Below are 21,440 nucleotides of genomic sequence, written 5' to 3'. Positions count from 1 at the left end.
CCAATCTAGAGCTGTAGATAGATGGAGAATTCTGGGAGTAAGTAGATAAGATGACAGGAGAAAGGAAAAGAGAAACTACAAAGCCACTGAATGCCTGTTGGTGCAGAAATTGATTGTAGCACTTCATGCATGTTTTTTCATTTCATCATCAGCTGTTGGGTGGTGTTTATGTGGTATTTATTTATAGTTACTATTAACCCCATTTTACAGATGAGGAACTGAAGCTTGGTTGCTGGTCAAGTTCATGCAGAAAGAAATAATACTGTAATTCTGCTCCAGAATGTGACAAGATAGGTTGAATTTGGGGATTGAGAGATGGCTCAGCAGGTTAAAGGCAATTGCTACTCATCTAAGAACCCAAGTTCTGTTCTCAGAACCCAGGTCAGGCAGCCCTGAACTACCTGTAACCCCAACAGCAGAGCACCCCCACACACATAGCATATACTTACACAGACATATAAAAACAGACATTTTTAAAAGATACACTGAGTTTACAGTTGCTGTAACACACTGTGTATTATTGAGCATGTCTTAGAAAGACCCTTCTTTCTAGTGTTCATTTTATTCTTATAATGTCAAGATATGTTTATATAAAATAGTGTAATTCTAAAGAAACAATTATAGGGGAAGCTCAAGTTTTAATAATTTCAGATAGAAAACCTTAAACATATCTCTAGCTGAGATAAAATTTCTTGAATTATCCCTCTCTGCCTCTAATCTCTTGGCTTGTATCCCAAGCTAACCTTAAATTCAGCATTCTTCTCCCTCAGATTCTTGGGGACTGAAATTGTAAATGTATACCACCTTAAAACTTAAAGATACTAAATATGTGTGTAGAATGCACATGTGTGCAGATACACTTACCTGCGTTCACAAATGGGTACCCATCACACATGTGGTACACGTATGTTCAGGTGTTGTAACTCAGGCACTGTCAACCAGGGTCTTTTTAAGGCAGGGTCTTTGACTGGCCTGAACTCACCAAACAGGTTAGCTAAGCTGCCTGGCTGTGGAGCCTTGCAGTGGGATTACACCATGCCAGGTACCATGTAACAGCTGAGCCATCTCTCCAGCCCTACTTTATGTAGTTAAATGATCCCTTGACTTTTCCTTTCAGAAGAGGGGATCTTGTTATGTAGCTCATTCCAACTTGTAACTCACTTGGTATGAAGCCCAATCCGGCCTTAAATTCTAGATGTTCCTGCCTGAGCCGTTTGCCTTTTATTCTACTATATTTGAGTAGTAAATAGTTATGCCTAAGTAAATTGCCTTTGAAATTAGTAATGATTGAACAGAAGCTAAGAGAATTTTTTGCTTCATATTTCATGTGATTTTTGTTTTTTGTTGTTGTTGTTTTTTTTCTTTTTTCTTTTTTCTTTCTTTTTTTTTTTATTTTCTAGTTAAGGTTACAGATCAGGTTTTTTGGTTTTTCTTTGTTTGAGACAGAGTTTCTCTGTGTAGCCATGGCTGTCTTGGAACTCACCCCATAGACCAGGCTGGTCTCGAACTCAAAAGCCTCTGCCTTCTGAGTGCTAGGCACAGATAAGTTTTTTTAATTTAAGCTAATCAAATTGTTATTTTATTATACCTGAGAGATTAGGCTGCCTTTTTTTGTATTTTGCTGTGACAGTTGTTAGTCTAATCACTTTAATATATCTTACTTAGTTTTATCTTCTATTTGCATTGTTTAAAAGTGTTAGAGCTATAGCAGATGAATGAAGGACCTGTTAAATAGATAGTAAGATTTATTTCTCTTAAGAAAAGCAAAATCAGAATTTTAGAGCTGCTGCTAATTGCTAATATCTTTGTGTTTATTCCTGATCTAAACTGTGTGTGTGTGTGTGTGTGTGTGTGTGTGTGTGTGTGTATTCCGAAATAACCCTGTGTGGTAGGTACTACCATTAACTCATGTCATGAATGAATAATCTGAAGCAGAGCATGTATTATCTTCCTGTGATAATACAGCTAATGAGTCCCACGTCAGAGGTTCAACTCAGCCAGTCTGGGTCCAGTCTGATTCTTAAATTATCATACTAACAGCCAAATCACTTAGGGATTTCTCAGCATCACTAGCCGGTTGATTAAAGCTCTGAAATTTAAAACAGGCCTATAACAAAATTTGCATGACTTAGTGATAGTTTTGTTTCATTTTAGATTTTTGATGAACTAAACATTAGTTGCATTAAAAAATTTTAATAACAAAGGAAGATAGGTCTGGACAGATGACTCAGTGGTTAAGAGCACTGGCTGCTCTTCCTCAGGTCCTGGGTTTAGTTCCTAGTACCCACATGATGCTTCACAAACATCTGTAACTCCAGTTCTAAAGGATCCAATCCCCTCTTCTGACCTCCATGGGCACCCATCACACATGTGGTACACGTATGTTCATGCAGGTAAAACACCCATGCACTAAAAAGAGTGGCAGTGAACTACAGCTGTATCCTTGGAGCTGTCTGCCCAATTTACAGGCATCTCCATCCATCTGAACTCTCCTTTCCCATCTGGTCAGTCTCCTCCCTGGCCATTGTTTACTTCTGTAATGCTGGGGAGAGACTTTTGAGAATCTTGCAAGTTTCTGCTTTCTCGGGTATATGACATTTTGTTTACCTCCTGAACCTCCTGGAAGAATACCTCAATTCCAAGGAGACTGTTGCACAACAAGGGAGTTACTGCTTTGTAATTGGATAAAGACAGATAAACACCAAAGTGATCGTCTGAATGTTTTAACATGGTGAAAGAAAAAGTTCTAAAAAGAACTGTATCCTAGGAAGTGGTAATTTGACAAGCAAATGAAATGAGGATATGATCTGTGTAGGAGATAATTGCTTAAACAGCATGATGCACTTGGGACCCTAGGTGAAAACTAGAGATGAAGTTAAAAATGAAGTCATCTAAAACCTTGCCTGCTCCCTGAAAGACAATCAACTTTGTCTCATAAGAAATGTTCAGCCATTGACAAATTTCAGAGAGATAAAATGACCAAATTTGGACTATTCCAGTCTGATAGTGATAGGAGTGTTACACTGGAAGGAATGAATGAGTTAATGATCAAAATACAGTGTAAAGTGAACTAGTGATAGGAACTGTCAGGACAGTCTAGGAGATGGCACCTCAGAATCTGTTAACTAACTAAATGGAGAATAGGGGTATGATAAAGAGACAGTGACTGCCAAGTTCTGGGTAAACCCAGATACCTAGTATAGAAATATAAGACAGGCCACAACAGATTAGTTCCCAGGGAAGTTGCTTAGCTTTTCTACTGAGTTTGAGGTACACATGGCAGTGTTCCACTGCATTATTTTTTTTAGTGTTTTTCTGCTCCTCCAGCTGATACCCAGCTGAACTTATTATCTCTAATGACGTTTGTGTGAGGAAGGACACTTGTGCATATGAAATGAACTTACAAAATGATTGATGGAAATGGGAAAGTTTCACTAGGTTTAAAAGTAAAACCTACATTATTTTATTTGGTGCTGCCACCAAACAAAATCATTTCTTTTTTAATATATTTTACTATTTTGTGTGTGTGACATCTTTTTCTTCTGTATCCAAATTAATACCTGTGATCAAACTAACAGCAGATTCTGTTGCTGTACCATGAAACATCCAGAATGAACCACCTCACTGCCTTTATTACTACCACCATGCTAGTTAAAGTAACCTCTATCTCTTGGTTGGATCACTGTAGTAGCCTCCATACTGATACAGCTATTTCATGTCTTCATATTTCAGCATAAGTGATACTTCTAAATTAGGATGGATTGGGTCACATAGTTCACTGTCCTCTATAGAAAGCTCGGCATCCTTCTATGGGGAGAACATTCTATGTAGATTCCCACCTGGAAGCCAACTGGTACTTCATTCCCTCTTTTCCAAACAATAGTGTGGCATCACTTGATTTATTTCTTTCTTTAATGTCATTTTAATTAGAGGCTGTTCTTTACCAGCCTGTAGAATAGCTCCTCCTCATTAATCTCAGTCATTTTTGTCCTGTTTTATTTTTCTTCACAGATATTCCATTTTCTCCCTTACAAATAAAAACAACTTCACTTCTCATACATTATCTGACTCATACACAATAGGCACTCATTACATACCTGGTTGGAGAGATGGATGGATGGATGGATGGATGGATGGATGGATGGATGGATGGATGGATAAGATCCTAACCAGATGACTATTACATGGATATGGATTATGAAAATATATTAGCTAAAGAATTGTTTATTTTTTATTCATTTATGTATTCCTTTAGAAACTATTTCTTTACCTCTAAGCTTATTTTCTGTATTCTGGCAGATGATGGCATTGTAAAATAATGTAAATATCTTTACTTTTTGATAAGCTTAGTTTTCTGGAGTATAGTGCTTATTTATTATTTATAAATAAATTGTCATGCATATCATTTATTAATTAGCCATTAATTGAAGCCATAAGACAATATGAGATCATTTAGGAATTTCACAAGTATCTTTACTAATTTAATTTTCCCCTCAAGGTATAGAGCTCTTTGATGATTGGAATGAGAAAATCTTACTCATTTTTATATTTATCCTGCTTTTATCACTTTAGCCAAGTACAGTGCTTACAATGCTTCAAATGAAAGGCTTTCTCTGTAACTTAGACAGTACTGTAACTTAGACAGTACTGTAACTCTGTAACTTAGACAGTACTGATGGTGTGGAGAACGTGCTGTGCTGAAAAACAAAAGGTATTTAGAGAGAACAAGAAGACAGTTTAGGACTTGATGCATTCACACTCCTCCACATGGTAGGGCTTGGTCTACTTGACTTTATAGAGTTCAGGAGAGTGTGAGTGTGTGTGTGTGTGTGTGTGTGTGTGTGTGTATGACAATTATTCATATCTAATTGTTCAAAATTATTCTGAACAAAGGATGTAAATGGTTGAACTTAAAAAAACAGAAGTAATCAGAAAAGATAAAGTGATGACCAAATTGGATGTGGTGGCACAGGCCTTTATCCCAGAACTTAGTCTCTGTGAGTTCAAGGCCAGCCAGCCTGGTCTACAAAGCTAGTTACAGACTTGGAAGGGTAGACAGTGAGAACCTGTCTCAGAGAACAAAACATAACCAGAATAATATTGTGGAGCAAAAGATAAGTAATTGGCTGAGAAGGCTAATAAAATATCTATTATATTTCACATTCCTTTATTAAATAATCAGCAGCCATTTTCCAAAACCATGGTTTGTTAGTTTTCATTTAAGGTTTAATTCTTTTTAATCTTATTTCACTCCATAGAAATGGGAAGACTATTCTCCAGTAAGAAAAGTGAAAATAATGTGTATATGCTTTTTCCCCAAAAGGTGTTGACATAGAAGCAGCTCGAAAAGAAGAAGAAAGGATAATGCTTAGAGATGCAAGGCAATGGTTAAATAGTGGTCACATCAATGATGTCCGGCATGCAAAATCTGGAGGCACCGCGCTCCACGTGGCAGCTGCCAAAGGCTATACAGAAGTTTTAAAGTATGTATTACTTTTTTGCAGAGTTTCTACACTTCATTTGTATTTATTTTGTTAATCATTTTCTTAAAGTGTGTGCAAATATTATTTTGAATCAGATCATATAAATATTCTCAGGAGGAAAAAAGATTACCTTGAATAGAATTGCTTTTGTTTCTAAAATTCTTTCTCAAATTTTCAATATTTCTGTTCTCTGGGTATTTTTGTTTGTTTGTTTCAGTTACAGTTTTCTCGAAAAATGGATTTAAGTGTCAGCCAACCATTATATATGTCAGACTGATAATTTACTAGTCATTGGAGATTCCCATATTGACTAGATGTTGACAATAAAAGCAACGTGTAAATAATTTACTTTTGACTATAGAAACAGAATTCAGTTTGCTAACACCATAATATTAAATTAATCCACAAACATCAGTGACTACATAAGACATTATGCTGAATTTTCTTGCAGAGTTCGTGTGTGTGTGTGTGTGTGTGTGTGTGTGTGTGTGTATCTGTCTGCCTGCCTGTCTGTCTGACTTCCTCCTAATAAAAACAATAAAGGAGCCCTTCCCAGATTTCCTGACAATTTTAGTTTCACCTACAGTAATGTATGCTTTAAGACAGGGCTTCTCTGTAGCTTTGGAGCCTGCCCTGGCAGGCTGGCCTTGAACTCACAGAGATCCACCTGCCTCTGTCTTCCGATTTCTAGGATTAAGGGTGTGTGCTACCACTGCCCAGGTTTACTTGTTTCTTTCTAATCTAAAACTTTTCTATATTTTTCCAACTCCATTAATAAGTGATAGGAATATAGTGAGTTACAAATCAAATAATAATTATTGTTTACCTCAGCATTTCTGCCTACGGGAATTTTTCTACAGATAGTCTCACACACTTAAGAAAGGTGCTTGCAGGCAGCATAATTTGTAGTTAAGAGTAGGACAATGCTTAATTAAGTCATGGTACATAGTTTCCATGGAATACTCTATAGCAATTAAAACATAAGTGAAAAATTTTTCCTTTGTAGTATAGAAAGGATGCTAGGGTTATATTGAAATGCCAAAAATCAAGTGAAGAAATAACAATTAAATTAAAAATTAGATTTTTAGGTGAAATTTCTCCTCATGAAGTTGTCAAAATCATTAGTATTGTTAAAGCTTAGTAAAGTAAAACTAATTTCAGTGTTCAGCTTGGAAAAATATCCTTCCTTTATATTCTTCTGTGTGTGTATTTGTGTATGTGATGTGATTTGTAGTGTGTATGTGTGTGTTTGTGTATGTACTGTGGTTTGTAGTGGGGGGGTTGGTATGTGTGGGTATGTGTGTATGGCTATGTTTGGTAAATAAGTAAAATGAGTAATAAAAAGAAGAAATCTACTCCAAATGAAGTGTTATTCTTTCTCTCCCTGTCAACATGCACAGTTCCTTTCAGTTTGGCTTTGATGCCTTTCCTCCTCTACCGCTACTGCAACTCCACAGAACCTGTCTGTGGGACTTGTTTTCGTCTTCTCATTTTGCTTCTATCAGAGAAGCTCTTTGAGTATACGTGCTTTTCTTTTTCTTTATTCCTTCTCTTTTAATTTTTGTTTTCTTTCTTTCTTTCTTTTCTAAGTATCCTCATAGGACCTGGCACATTTAGACAACTATGTCTGTTGAAAATGTATTTTCCTGCTTAAGTCTTCCCTCTCCACCCACTCCCAAATATTTATCATTTTCTGGTACTCAAGAGATTAATGTTGTTAAAGTTTCTATTTCCTAGTAAGGGTATGTTTTTATTATCTGGTAGTCTAGTGTTTTCCCTCTATTAATATACATTCTGATCAGACATACAGTAATGGAGATCTGTTTACATCTGTTACATCTTTAGATCATTGTTTTTAAATACCGGTCTGCCGACAAGAGCCAGGCAGTATTATAAGAACCATACAGGAGTATTCTAATAAGGATTATTTTTGTACAAATATCCTGTATGTAAAATTAGGGATGGATGAATATAGATAGCCAGCAGACATAGTGGCACGTGCCTGTATTCCCTCCACTTAGGCAAGTCCACCATTGGCTTGTCATATATAACAAGATAGTCTCAAAACCAACGAAGTATATTTAGATAGACAGAGCCCTAATGTGCTGATTCAATAGTACTACAGTTGATCTAGAGAATATTTTTTATTAAAGTAGGTTTTTAGGATAACTTTGTTACTGAGCTAAGTTTGGGAATAGCTGCTATAGCTAGATATTAATAAATAGGCTGGTTTGTATTTCTTATGTTTTGGCTTGTTTTATACAGTCTCACTCTGTAACCCAGGCTGGCAGCAATCATCCTGCCTTAGCCACCTAAGTGCAATAATTACAGGTCTGAACATTTACATATAACCATCACTTCTTAACAGAAAATAGAGGTGATTATATATTAGCTGTCACTACCACCTCCTGTAGGTAAAAAGAAGTCCTTGTCAAGCTCACCATCTTGGAAAGTCAGGTAAAAGTATACTAGATTTCTGATGTAAAGCATCATTTGCCTGTGTGTGCGGCTGTGCTATGTGCAACTTATAGGTTCAGTAAGAGAACATAATTTATGAATAAAGCAAAGGTTGATGTCATTGTGCAGTTAGAGGGCATGCTAATTTGTGTAACTCTTTGCATTGTATTAAAATATATTCCTATCTTATAGCTTGTTAGTGACTGGGATATCTGCTTTCTGCTGCTGCAGAATATGAGTCAATACCCTTGAAATACGTCTCGCTTTGTTTGTTCCTAACAGATTATCAGTTTCTTTTGAAATTTTCTGTAGCAGATCATAAAGGTTCACAAAGCTTCCATAACCATTTCCTCAAATGCAAAGCAACTAAGCATTACAAAATAAACTTCTTGGACTCTGGTATATTTTTAGGCCACATTTGGCCTGAGATGATGTATCATCTGGACATCTAAAGATAGCTGTTTCGGCAAATAAGCTTTATGTACAGATTGATCCATTGTGCTTAATCTGACTTTTAAAACTGGGCTTTTCGGGGTGAAATTTTTCACTTGCAAGTGATACTAACAAGAATTAATCAGTTTCATATCAAACTGTAAGAGTTAAGAATATCAGAATTAATTAAAACCTCATTGTGGCAATGACTCGAGTGTCTTCTGTAAATTACTTTCTATTTGCCCTAGTTAATTCATTAAGAGGAGGAGGAATTGGAAGTCGGAAAAGAATTACATTGCAAATTGTGGTTAAATTGCATGGTAGAAGGCTGTTGATCATGTTTGCTAATTGCTAGATTTTAATGATTATCTAATTTACTGTAATTTCTTTAGACTTTTAATACAGGCAGGCTATGATGTTAATATTAAAGATTATGATGGCTGGACACCTCTTCATGCTGCAGCTCATTGGGGTAAAGAAGAAGCATGTCGAATTTTAGTGGACAATCTGTGTGATATGGAGATGGTCAACAAAGTGGTAGGCCTTTTAAACATATTTTAACACTAGAAACAAAATTCTAACCTCCACATGATAAGTCAAGATTATTAATTATGTTACATTTATATTCTGTCCATCATTAGTTCATTTATTAACGTTTAACTTGTTTTAACTCCCAAATGAGGTGTTTATGCACTGTTCTCAGAAAAGGCAGCTACGATTCCTTGAGTAACCTTACTGTCATACTTGTACAGGGCATTTAAGTACTTGTATAGCTACCATACTTTTAGGTACTCATAAGTTAAGAAATTATGTGTTTGTGTAAATGTTTGCTGTTGTCAGACATTGGAACAATGTACAGGGTGTTTCTCATTCTTTTGTCTCATCATCTTTAAGGCTTGGGCTTGTTTGTTTTGAGATAGGGTCTCACGTAAGGCTGACCTTGGATTCTGTATGTAGCTGAGATTTGTGTTGAACAGATCCCCTGCCTCCACCTCCATGTACTAAGATTACAGGCTTCCACTGCCCCAGCTGGCTGATGGTAATATACTAACCTGCTCACAGTAGTTAGGTGACAGTGGATAGTGAAACGAGACTGTTCAGTTGGTGCAGCATTTACAAGAAAACAGTTCAGTGGGTGAATGACTTATCTAATCTTCTGTAATTGGATAAAGGAAATGAGAGAAGAAATAAATGCTGTACATCATATTTTTTTACAAAATCATGTAGATTCAAGTTACCTAGTTTCTTAGATCACTTTTCCCTTTCAAATAGTGTCATTTTGTCAGCAAAAAATAGTATTCTTGCTAGTTAATCTCCTACTCCATGTTGGTAAACAGCTTTCATGTACTCACAGTTGAAAGCTTAAAGCTGAGCTCTGGTCTGCATTCCAACTGTCTTCCAGTATTCTTACATGCCACTCACTCACATGGGAAGTGCTGATAATTGATTTATTTAGTAATAGTGACTCCCAAAAGAGACTAGAAAAAAAGTTTTTTTTAATTGAAACAGTTTTCCAAAAGGTTATTTAGCTTCTGAATATGAACATGCTGTTTCCCTGGCTGGATTGGTATTCTCTAAGACATATGTAATACATAATCTATATAAGAAGAATTAATTGAATTTTGCATTTGGCCCATAATTATCTTTTTAGGTATAATTGATAATTTTATTTTGTAACATTGAGCTTTCTCATTACTATCATAGCCACTTCTTTTGTCACCATAAATTTGATCTCATTTCTTTATTCTGTTATATTAGTGGTTCTTTAAATATTTTTGAGCTAAGTCCCATATTCTATAGTATCCTGCCCTTTTCATATGTATTATCTATTGTTGCCCTTTCACCAACCCCCAGATATTGTGTTTGCAGATTTAGGGATGTGCTCAGAGAAGTTGAATAATTTTCCTAAAGCCCCCCTCTCTCTTTCTCTTTCTCTCTCCCTCCCTCCCTTTCTCTCTCTCTCTCTCTCTCTCTCTCTTTTTTCTCTCTCTCCCTCTCTCTCTTCGTCTTCCTCTCTCCCCCTTTCTTTCTATTTTCTGTTAAGTTTCTTTACAATTTTTCTTTTATTTGTACAAATACTTTCATAAAATATTTAAAACTTTAAATAAAATTGTTTTTTAAAATGCAAGACTTTAAAAACATTTTAATAGATAAAAGTGTAGACAGAATTCTAAATGCTTTTATATCATGTTTAGTCATAATTTTTTAGGTTTGTTTATTTGAAAATTTAGTAGTTACCTAACTTTCCTATTTGGTTGAGCTGTCTTCTCTGTTTTATTTGTCTTAATTTTTTTTATATGTGTGTGTAAGTATTTTGCCTGCATGTTGTATGTGCACCACACACATACCAGGTAGCTGCACAGGTCAGAAAAAGCTGTTGGATCCTCCGGGACTGGAGAAGTTACAGATGCCTGTAAGCCAGCATGTGGATGCTGGGAATGAAACTCAGGGAGCAAGTACTTTTTTGTTTTGGTTTGGGTTTGGTTTTTTGAGACAGGGTTTCTCTCTGTAGCCCTGGCTGTCATGGAACTCACTCTGTAGATCACCCTGGCCTCAAACTCAAAGAAATCCACCTGCCCTGCCTCTCAAGGATTAAGGTGTGTGCCACCACATCCCAGTTTGGCTACAAGTACTTTTAACTGCTGAGCCATCAATCTTTTTCGGTTTTTTTACTGATAACTCTTAAAAATAGTATGTCATGCTGTATCCATTTGTTTCCCCACTCCATTTGGCTTTTTGAAATGGAATGTCAACATAGCCCTGGCTGTCCTGGAACTCACTGTGTAGACTAGGCTGGCCTTGAACTCACGGAGACCTGCCTTCCTCTATCTCCCAGATGCTGGGATTAAAGGCATGTGCGACTGATCCAGGGTCCTTTTTCTTTGGGGGAAAATACTTTCCATAATAGTTCAAGATTATCCTCAACTCACTGTGTAGTTCATGCTGACCCCAAACTCTTAATTCTTCTACCATAGACTTTGTAGTGCCAGGATTATAGATGTGAGCCTCCTTGCTTGGCATATCTTATGTTTAATTAGAGCAAATCATTTTGTGTTGATGTGCAAGCCTGCCTTATGAATTTATCATGTCATTTCATTTCTTTCATTAGTGCTTGTTAAGATTTACTTTTACTTGATGTGTATGGGTATTATGCTTGCATGTATGTATCTCTGCACCATGTATGTAAAGTGCCCAAGAAGGCCAGAAGAAATTGGATCTTTCTGAAACTGGAGCTGTAGATGGCAGTGAGTCACATTGTGGGCTCTGGGAATTAAACTTGTTTCCCTGTTAGAGTAGTAAGAGCTCTTAACCTCTGAGCCATCTCTCCAGGCCCCTTTCATGAGCACTTGTTTCCTTTAAAACATCAAGTAATTGTTCTTAAAGTACTATGAGTGTTTACATGAATTAACTGTAGAAAACATGTTTTAGGGCCCACACACATACCAATATGCATACACATGTACACGTACACATTGAAAGATTTAAAAAACAAAAAAAAGGAAATGTGATATGTGAAAATAATATGGAAAATGTACAAATCTTAAAGTCTATAAAAGCCTTTCTACATGGAAATGATGTTCTAAGAGTAAATAGAATTTTTTTTCAACTTTTTAACTTGTCTGCAAACTATAAAGCATTTATTTTAACTTTTGGTTTTTCGAGACAGGGTTTCTCTGTCCTGGAACTAGCTCTTGTAGACCAGGCTGATCTGCCTGCCTCTGCCTCCCAAGTGCTGGGATTAAAGACGTGCACCACCACCACCTGGCTATTTTAACTCATAATATTGATTTTAAATATAAAAGTTTATTTTGCTTTATTTGCTTGTTAAAATAATTGTTTTACTAGAATATACCTATTGTCTCTTTTAATATCAAGGATAATAATTTTATTGGAATTTCTGTTGATGTACAATGATTACAACATGTAATTAGCTTGATGTCATACAGGTTTAAATATTTCTACTACTTATGTCACACGTATTTGTTTTCCGTCATAATCCTGCTTGAGCTCATTCTTACTTGCTGTGAAGTCACATCATATGCTGCAGCAGTACAGGCCTGGATTCTGTCCCCACATCCTCTCTCTTACCTCCATGACCCTGACCAGTTACCACTCAGGCTTCCCATCTGAACACTGAAAATCATGGAACTACTTTACTGGTAGTTCCATAGACTTAAAGAAATCATGTCTGCAAAAGCAATTCATGTAGACCAAGTGAGAAAGAAAAAATGAATATACTATAAATTTATAGTCAAACCTTGGCCTTGATAGATCTGCAGGTGTATTGAACTGATTTGTCAAGCAACTTGTTTTGTTCTTTTGATTTGACAAGTTCTTACTTCCCACTGTCTCCTCACTGTGTCCTTAGTTGTGTTGCAGTTGCTTCACCTGACTAAGCCATGTGCCTTCCTGTGCTTGTATTCCATTAGGAAAGGCAGTGGAATGTGATGACAGGTTGAAGTCTCATAATGTTCAGACTCTCATTAGGCTCCTTAGTGTCTTACAGATTGCATGAAGCTCGTGATTACCTTACTAACGCATGTTGATAGGTGGTGGTGGGATGCTTCTTAAATTAGAATGTTTTCTCTGTTTATAGCCCACATTTTACTGTAGTTTTCATTCTCTATCAGCTGCTGTTTGCAAAGTAGACTCATTAATCAAGGGAGAAAGTGAAAAGAAAGGTAGTAAGGTAATGTGGCTTCTAACTATTAAAAAGAGAAATTCCTTGGTTAGTAAAAGAACTCCTTTTCATTTAACTGCTGCAAAAATGTAATTATAATTAAAAAAAACACATGATGGGATTTTTTTCATAAGGGTTGGTAAGTTTTTAAGAAATCAATGAGTTATTTGAACATAAGAATGTGGTTTTTAAAAATACAAATTGCATTAAAATACAAAGCTTCAAACATTTTAGAGCTAATTGCTCAGAGAGTACAGTATATCAAAACTGGAATTTCTGCCTTAAAATTCTGAATAAAAATCTGTTATTTTATAACAGATCCTAGTTTGGGGTTTCCTTTTTTTAAGTCAACTTAATTGTTAGCTTCTACTGCTTCGAGCTGAAATGGGGCAGGAGAGATGTTAGAGTTTCACCCCTTGGTTTGATAGAGGAAGATGACTCTTCAAAATGCTGGGTATTTTTCCACAGGGGTACAAGTAGGCTGACAAATATTCCTTTGAACTAATTTTTAAATTAAGCAATACTTGAGGCTGCTAAATATGCATGTGCATATAAACATTTAATTAAGTTTTAGGAAATAAAATAAAAGGCCTCAAAACCCAGAGTTCCACATGACTCATTAATTTCACTCTTAACATGGAAATTGCCCCCACACACATATACACACACCCCTATGCAACAGTCTTCATAGCAGTGCCTTTTTAAAGACTCATTTTTGTTATTTTAATTATTTGTATGCATATGCATCTGTGAGTATATGCTCTTGAGTGCATGTGCACCAGAGGCATCAGATCCCCCAGAACTGGAGTTAACAGGCAGTCCGTCACCAATGTGATGACAAGGAGCTGAACTTGGGTCCTCTGCAGGAGCAGTCCTGCTCTTCATCCAAGTAGTGCTTCTTATCATAAGCAGGAAACCAAAGCAAATGACCAGTTTTTGTTGGTTTAGATTATTTTTCAGTAAGGAGAATGAACTAGTAATATTTGTTATTACATAGATTAACCTTGGCAACATATGAAGTAAAAGAAACCCATCTAAAGGAGTATTGTATAGTTCAATTCATGTAAAATGTTTAGCATAAGCAAATATATAGATACAAGGTAGGTTAGTGGTTGCCTTGGTTAGGAGAAATGGGAAAAGGTAGGGAGACACTAAAGGATTTGCTTATTCTTTTGAGAGTGGCAAAAGTTGTCTAAAATTTTAATGGTGAAGTTACTGCTGTAAATATACTCAACAACATTGAATCATCCTGGTACTAAAACATCTGGAAGGTGTTCTGTTCTGCTGTTCTCTCACATGGGTTTCTCATGTACCGATGGAGATACATGTATACATGTTTCCAGGGACTAGAGAGTTACTTTAGTCACTGAAATCTTTCCCTTGCAAGTCTTATGAACTGAGTTTAGTCCCCAGAATCCATATGAAAAGCTGGGTGTGGTAGCCTGAGCTTTTATTCCCAGTACTGGGTAGCAGAGACAAGGGGATCCCTGGGGCTCCCCACCCCAGCCTAACTGAGTTGGTGAGTTCCAGGCCCATGAGAGACCCTGTCTGTAAGAAAGGGGTAGGGACAGATCCCATGTTGACCTCTAACTTCCACATGTATGCTCACACATGCATATATTCTTACAGGAACATGAAATTTTGTGTGTGTGCATAAACTATCTAGATTTCTCTATAATAATTCCAAATTGTGATTTATTTATGCTCATCAAAATTTATGATTTATTGAATTTTTCATGCTTCTCATTTCCTGTCTAGGGCCAAACAGCCTTTGATGTAGCAGATGAAGACATTTTAGGATATCTAGAAGAGTTGCAAAAAAAACAAAATCTGGTATGTTTGATTGCTAAAAATTTCTTATACTAATGAATTTTCCATAGCTTTGAATTTCAAGCACTTGAGGTGTTCTGGGGCTATTTCATACTGTTTTCTCTCTCTCTCTCTCTCTCTCTCTCTCTCTCTCTCTCTCTCTCTCTCTCTCTCTCAGATTTTTTTATTTGAATTAGAAACAAGATTGTTTTACATGACAATCCCAGTTCCCTTCTCCCTCCCATCCTCACCTACCACCACCACCACCCCCAAGTAAAACCCTACCTATCACATATCCTTTCTGCGCCCCCTGGATGGTGAGGCCTTCCATGGGGTGTCATCAGAGTCTAGCATATCTTTTGGGATAGGGCCTAGGCCCACCCCCATGTGTCTTGGCTCAGGGAGTATCCCTCTATGTGGAATGGGCTCCCAAAGTCCACACCTATGCTAGGGATAAGTACTGAACTACTACAGGAGGTCCCTTAGATTTCTGAGGTTTCCTCACAGAAACCCATGTTCCTGGGGTCTGGATCAGTCCCATGCTAGTTTCCCAGCTATCAGTCTGGGGAGCAAGAGTTCCCCGATGTTCAGGTCAGCTGTTTCTGTGGGTTTCACCAGCCTGGTCTGGACCCCTTTGTTCTTCACTCGTCCTTCTCTGCATCTGGATTCCAGTTCAGTTCAGTGATTAGTTGTGGGTGTCTGCTTCTACTTCCACCAGCTGCTGGATGAGGGCTATCGGGTGGCATATAAGTCAGTCATCAATCTCATTATGAGGGGAGGGCATTTAAAGTAGTCTCTCCTCTGTTGCTTACATTGTTAGCTGGTGTCATCTTTGTAGATCTCTAGATATTTTCCCTAGTGCCTGATTTCTCTGTAAACCTAATCCCTCTATTATGGTATCTCCATTTTTGTTATCTTCTATTCTTCCCCAGACTCAACCTTTCTTCTCCCTCATGTCCTCTGCATCCCTTCTCTCTCCCCTTCTCATTCTCCTAGTTCCCTCCCCTCTCTTCCCGTGCTCCCAATTTGCTCAGGGGATCTTGACCCTTTCCCCTTCTCCAGGGGACCATGTATGTCTCTCTTTATTTCATACTGTTTTAAAGTTACTCTTAGTAATCACAAAATGACAGTGAGCTAGAATGTAGGGGTGGTGGCAATGGGTCACCCATATTGTTGGTTTCCTGTTTCTGTGTCTTGCCATTTACAAAATGAGACAATATGCTTAATTTTTTCTAATTTCTAAGACAATATGCTTAAAAGGTGTGACTATAAAGTGAGTTTATAATAGAAGGCTCCAAACAAGCATGGAATTCCATAACTAGGAGATAGAGTCTAAGTAAATTACTGTCAGCAACTACCATAAGTAGACAGTGGACTTGACTTCTGTGAGCTAAAGATGGAAGGATTGACATTTTTCATTTATTGCTGGTTAGAGTTACTGGGGTTATGTTTTATTTAAATTGCCAAGTGTTTTTCAAGCTTTTTCCTTGCAGTTAAAATTAGGTCTTTTTAATACGTTATTTTTATAACATCATTCTCTTTATTTATACTCTGTTCTTTGCTAATTAATGTTACCCTTTCCTTTGTGGATAAAGCTCCATAGTGAAAAACGGGATAAGAAATCTCCACTAATTGAGTCAACAGCAAATATGGAAAATAATCAGCCACAGAAGACTTTTAAAAAGTGAGTAAATGGTGAAGGAAGGCTTTGTTTCTGCTCTGAATGGAATAGCACAGTGGCCACTGGAGCTACTCTTGGAATCTGAGGGAAAATAATAATGTGTTTGAACCTTTTGTGTTCACAATCAACTGAAGTTGGTTTTCCTCCCACAGCAAAGAGACGCTGATTATTGAGCCAGAGAAAAATGCATCCCGCATCGAGTCTCTGGAACAAGAAAAAGCCGATGAGGAGGACGAAGGAAAGAAGGATGAGTCAAGCTGCTCCAGCGAAGAAGACGAGGAGGATGACTCTGAGTCGGAAGGGGAGGCTGGTGAGATGAGAAGCATACATTAGTTATAATTGTACTGTTCTTGCAGTCTGCAGTAATGTAAGATAGGCTTCAGTTTATGCTTTTGTACAGACTTGCTATTTAATACCTGTCTGGGTAACTTGTGAGTTTACTGTCATCTCTCTGTCAGGAGGCAGTGGCTCACCTCTGCCTCTTGCTGATTTGAGCAAGGTTTGGAGGCTTATTAGAGTTCCCAGGACACTATAAGATGGTATGGATAGAGTGTGAGCAGCTTCCCAGCAGTTCAAGAACACATCTACTTATTCCTATGATTCATTAGCCTAGAAGACTGGCTCTGTCAACTTCCTAAATTCTCCCTAAATGGACAAGGAGAGGAGGGGCTGCTGAGACCAGTTACTCTCCTATGAGGCTATTGAGTAATTGGTTTGTTTTGAGAAATTTGAGGATATGGCAAAATGTAATATAATAAACATTCATAATTTGATGACCAAGACGTCATATATAATAGCTCTTGAGGCTCAGTCATACTTCAGATTTTCTTTTTAGTAAAATTAAGATATTACAAACAGCTTCCTTTAACATCTAAGCTTTCCTTTTCTTCCTTCCCAAAAGGCAATCATGAGGTTCCCTTCAGTAATCTTTTAGTTTGTGTCTGTACTCTTACATAGTATACTCAAGTAATATGTAACATCTCTATTATAATACAAGGGTCATAATATTGATAATGTTTACTTAATAAGCTGAATGGTTACACATGAATTCATTATTTCTCATAGAATGAAAACTCCATGTAATTATGATATTTGACACTTTCATTGCTTGATTTATCTCTAGTACCTACAGCAGTGCCTGAAACATAGGGACAGTTGGTGTATTTTGAATGCTACCATATAAGTATATTATTTCTAGAAAAATGAAATTGTGCATATTTAACTTCAGAGGAAGAAAGTCATATTCTTTGGGACACTTAGCCATATTGACATGACCATAAATTTTCTTTTTAGATTCACTGGAACAATGATATTGAATAATAGTTACTTATGCATTAAAAATTAATGATGGCTATAGTAAGCTTTTTACTAATACTGCCAAGCATTCAAATTTTAAATGTTACTTAAGATCTCTCCCTCTAGTTCACCAATGCTCAACACCTGTGTGTCACTATCATCACGAAACACATATTTTCGGTGGTCTTAGGAACCATATATCTATGTTCATTGCTCCTTCATAATTAATTTTGCTGCTGAGTGGTAATTTAGTTCCTGAGACCATTGAAAAAATATGTGCTTTCCAGTGGTTGTAACCCACAGGTTGAGAACCCACTGCTCTAGTTTTAAGAGTTATTGAAGTCAGGTTCTGTTTGTACCTTTGTTTGTTTTTTAATGTTATTTAAAGTTCCGCATCCGTAAAGATAGATTGCTAGAAACTCCTTTCAAACCTCTCTGGTGATCTGGAGAGATAGCTCAACAGATAAAAGTGTGAGGACCAGAATTCAGAGCTCTACAGAAAAGCCAGGCAGGCAGCTGGCGACTTGGGATGCCAGCCTTCATGAGGCAGAGACAGGAGATTCTTAGGCAAATCAGCCAGCTAGACTAGCTGCAGTTGCTCAGCTTCAGGCTCACTGAAAAACTGCATATGTTGACTTAGGACCTCTGCCTGCACATATACATATGAACATATACTCACAAGACCAATAAATAAATAAATAAATAAATAAATAAATGTGTGTGTGTGTGTGTGTGTGTGTGTGTGTGTGTGTGTGTGTACACACACACATAAAAAGTGATAGTAATAAAGCAAGAGCTACAGGAGTCTAGTTCCTATAGACTCTCAACTCTTAATTTTTTTGTTTGTTTGTTTTTAATAGATAAGACAAAACCAATGGCTTCTGTAACTAATGCTCACACTTCCAGCACACAAGCAGCTCCTGCAGCTGTTACGACACCTACTTTGTCTTCCAGTCAGGGGACGCCTACATCACCTGTTAAAAAGGTAAGCCAAGACTCTACTATGAAACATACATGTATTTTTGTTTATGTACCATTTTGAGTAACTGGTTAAAATAGTTTGCAGTGTTTATAGTTATTTCAGAACATAGTATATTTTTCTGCTCTTATAATTGCCTCTGAACTGTGTCATAGTGTCTTTTTTTTGCCTTTTACAACTGATAGTAAGTTGATACTATACTGAATAGTTAATAAAGTATGGCAGGAAATCAAAAGCTTTTATAATACCAAAATTGGCAGTCACGGTAATTTTTATTTGTTAAGCTTTTCTTTGGAGAAACTCAAGTTTTGTATCTTGTCTCTTAACTAGAGGTGTATACTGGTAATTACTCACTTGGAAAACACAGCGTGAAAAGTCAGTGAAGGCTGATAAGTCAGGGGAAAAACAATAGTGTAGATTTTTTGTCCAACTCATACAAGGTACCTGGCATGCCACTGTCATGTGCCAGTAAAAGCATATTAGAAAACCAGACCTCTGCCCTTGTTACTTTTTTGGTTTTTTGAGACAGGGATTCTCTTTGGAGTATGTTCTAGAACTCTCTCTCTGTAGACCAGGCTGGCCTTGAACTCAAAGAGATCTACCTGCCTCTGCCTCGAGAGTGCTGGGATTAAAGGCATGAGCCACCAACGCCACCTCCTTATTACTTATTTTCATTATGGGAATATTACTGTCTTTCTTGCCAAACCAAAAAAAGATAAATAAAATGAATACTGTAAAAATTAATTGAGAGACAAGAACATGACTAGTGATGAAGGGTAATCCCAAAATGATAGCTTCATTTTTTCCATCGCCCTGCATTCTACACCAAAGCTGCTATTTCGTAAACACAGTGATGACAAGCTTTTGCTTTATTTTTCCTTAACCTTCTGGTCTCTTCATAAAGATTTGTCCTTAGCACCCCACCTTTACCTTTAATGAGCTCACTTGTGCCTTTCTGAATATGTATACAATTTTTTTCCTCCAGAGCATTTAAACATGTATGCATTGCAGTCGCCATTAAATTTTCCCGAGTATGTCAGTTTATGTATTCCACGTACAGACATGTTGTCCTTCATTCCCACAGTAAAATAATCATTCTTATTGGAGAGTTAACTTTGATATAATACACAGTATATGATCTATGAATTATATATAGTCTGTGCTGATTATTATATGTGTGTGTGCAGTTTTCCAGGTTGTGCTTCAGTAGTATCTTACTGATTTGTGTTTTTAAACCACAAATCCAGGTAGAAATTAGACATTGTGTTTGGTTGTTGTATCTATCTTGAGACTTGTTGTTCTGTTGCATATCTGGCAGTGTTTGGGTAGGAAGGATTTGAAGACTGTTTTTAAATCCTCACTGTGTTTCTATTCACTACTATCAGTAACATACAAGTTGGTTAAAATGTAAAGTTTTAATTATATATGTGGAATTTCTTTTTAACCTGCATAATCTAAAAGTGTGAGTGATAGGGCTATAACTCAGTAGTAGAGTATTTGTCTAAGATTTATGAAACCCAGGCTTAGTCCCCTATAGTGGGGAAAAATAAGTAAAGCTCAGCCTAAGAAAAGCCTAAATTCTCAATGCTGGAAACATCTAGGTGTCACTGGTGCATAGTTAGTTAGAACATCAGAAAGCTACTGGAGTGAGTTGTTTCCTCACTGCTCTAGAACTAAGGGCTTCTTCAGTTCTTAGAACTCTAGTTCATATGACCTAATTACATATGCTTGACATGAAATGCTCTTAACCTCTTAAACAATGACTAGCATTGGCAAAGTTTAACTGAACTATATTCTATTTTACTTCTAGACCTGTCATGTACTTCTTATGTGAATACTAAGTTGTGTTTCTTTCATTCAGATGTTTTGATTTATTGTCTATTAAGACAATAGGATTATTTCAAGTTCCCAAATGCCACTGTTAATATCTGGGCAAGAAACCAGCTATCTCTATTTTGATAATTTGACTAAGCAATTCCTTTCATAAAGATGTAAAAAAGTGTTGCAGTTTTTCCTTCTAGCCAGCTCACTTCTCAGCTGACACTGAAAGTACTTTGTATCTGTGTAAGCTTAGTGGGAAAATAATTTCATTCCTGTAAAGAAAAAAAGCTTAATTGAAGTCCTTTTGATTCTCTAATTAAACAGAGTTAAACATGTACATCTGTAATTTATATATTTGGAAAATTTCATGTAACTTACCTTGAACATAATATTTATATTTTTGACAAGACAAATGTACTCAAAATCTGAATATTTTTTGATGATAGAATAGTCTTACAGTATGGTATAACTTGTATATAACAATATTTAGACTTTTGTCTTCTTTAATTTAGCATTTAGTGTTTTTAAGTTTTTTTAAGGTTTTGTATATAAACAGAGACTTAAGAAATGCAAATTTATTTATGAATGAATTTGTAAGTACATCTTAAAAGATTTTCAGTCAAATTCTAATTTAGATTTCAAGTCACTCCTCTGCTTTTAATATTGACACAAAGTTGTCTTGGGCTGTCCAGCCTTGTCTATCAGAGCCTAGCTATGGATTTTATGTGTGTACTCACCCCAAGGAATAGATCACATATGGAAGCAAACAACACATATTAAATGTCACTTATAGTCTTTTAA

The 21,440-nt window shown here is 36.6% G+C and overlaps 1 protein-coding gene across 4 annotated transcripts in view; it reads left to right on the top strand.

Annotated features, from left to right (window-relative positions):
- The window catches only part of Ppp1r12a (protein phosphatase 1 regulatory subunit 12A), a 114,084-nt gene that overhangs the window by 59,344 nt on the left and 33,300 nt on the right, over positions 1 to 21,440 (top strand). For all 4 annotated transcript variants that reach the window (XM_027392459.2, XM_027392462.2, XM_027392458.2 and 1 more), the window contains exons 4-9: positions 5,324 to 5,483; positions 8,765 to 8,909; positions 14,812 to 14,886; positions 16,458 to 16,546; positions 16,696 to 16,853; positions 18,700 to 18,824. In XM_027392459.2, the coding sequence (XP_027248260.1) occupies positions 5,324 to 5,483; positions 8,765 to 8,909; positions 14,812 to 14,886; positions 16,458 to 16,546; positions 16,696 to 16,853; positions 18,700 to 18,824 (752 nt within the window). The remainder of the gene's footprint in view (positions 1 to 5,323; positions 5,484 to 8,764; positions 8,910 to 14,811; positions 14,887 to 16,457; positions 16,547 to 16,695; positions 16,854 to 18,699; positions 18,825 to 21,440) is intronic.

The sequence above is a fragment of the Cricetulus griseus genome (genome assembly GCF_003668045.3).
Source record: "Cricetulus griseus strain 17A/GY chromosome 1 unlocalized genomic scaffold, alternate assembly CriGri-PICRH-1.0 chr1_0, whole genome shotgun sequence".
Classification (NCBI taxonomy): Eukaryota; Metazoa; Chordata; class Mammalia; order Rodentia; family Cricetidae; genus Cricetulus; species Cricetulus griseus.
Note: the sequence above shows the minus strand (reverse complement) of the source record. Positions and strands in the feature narration are given on the sequence as shown.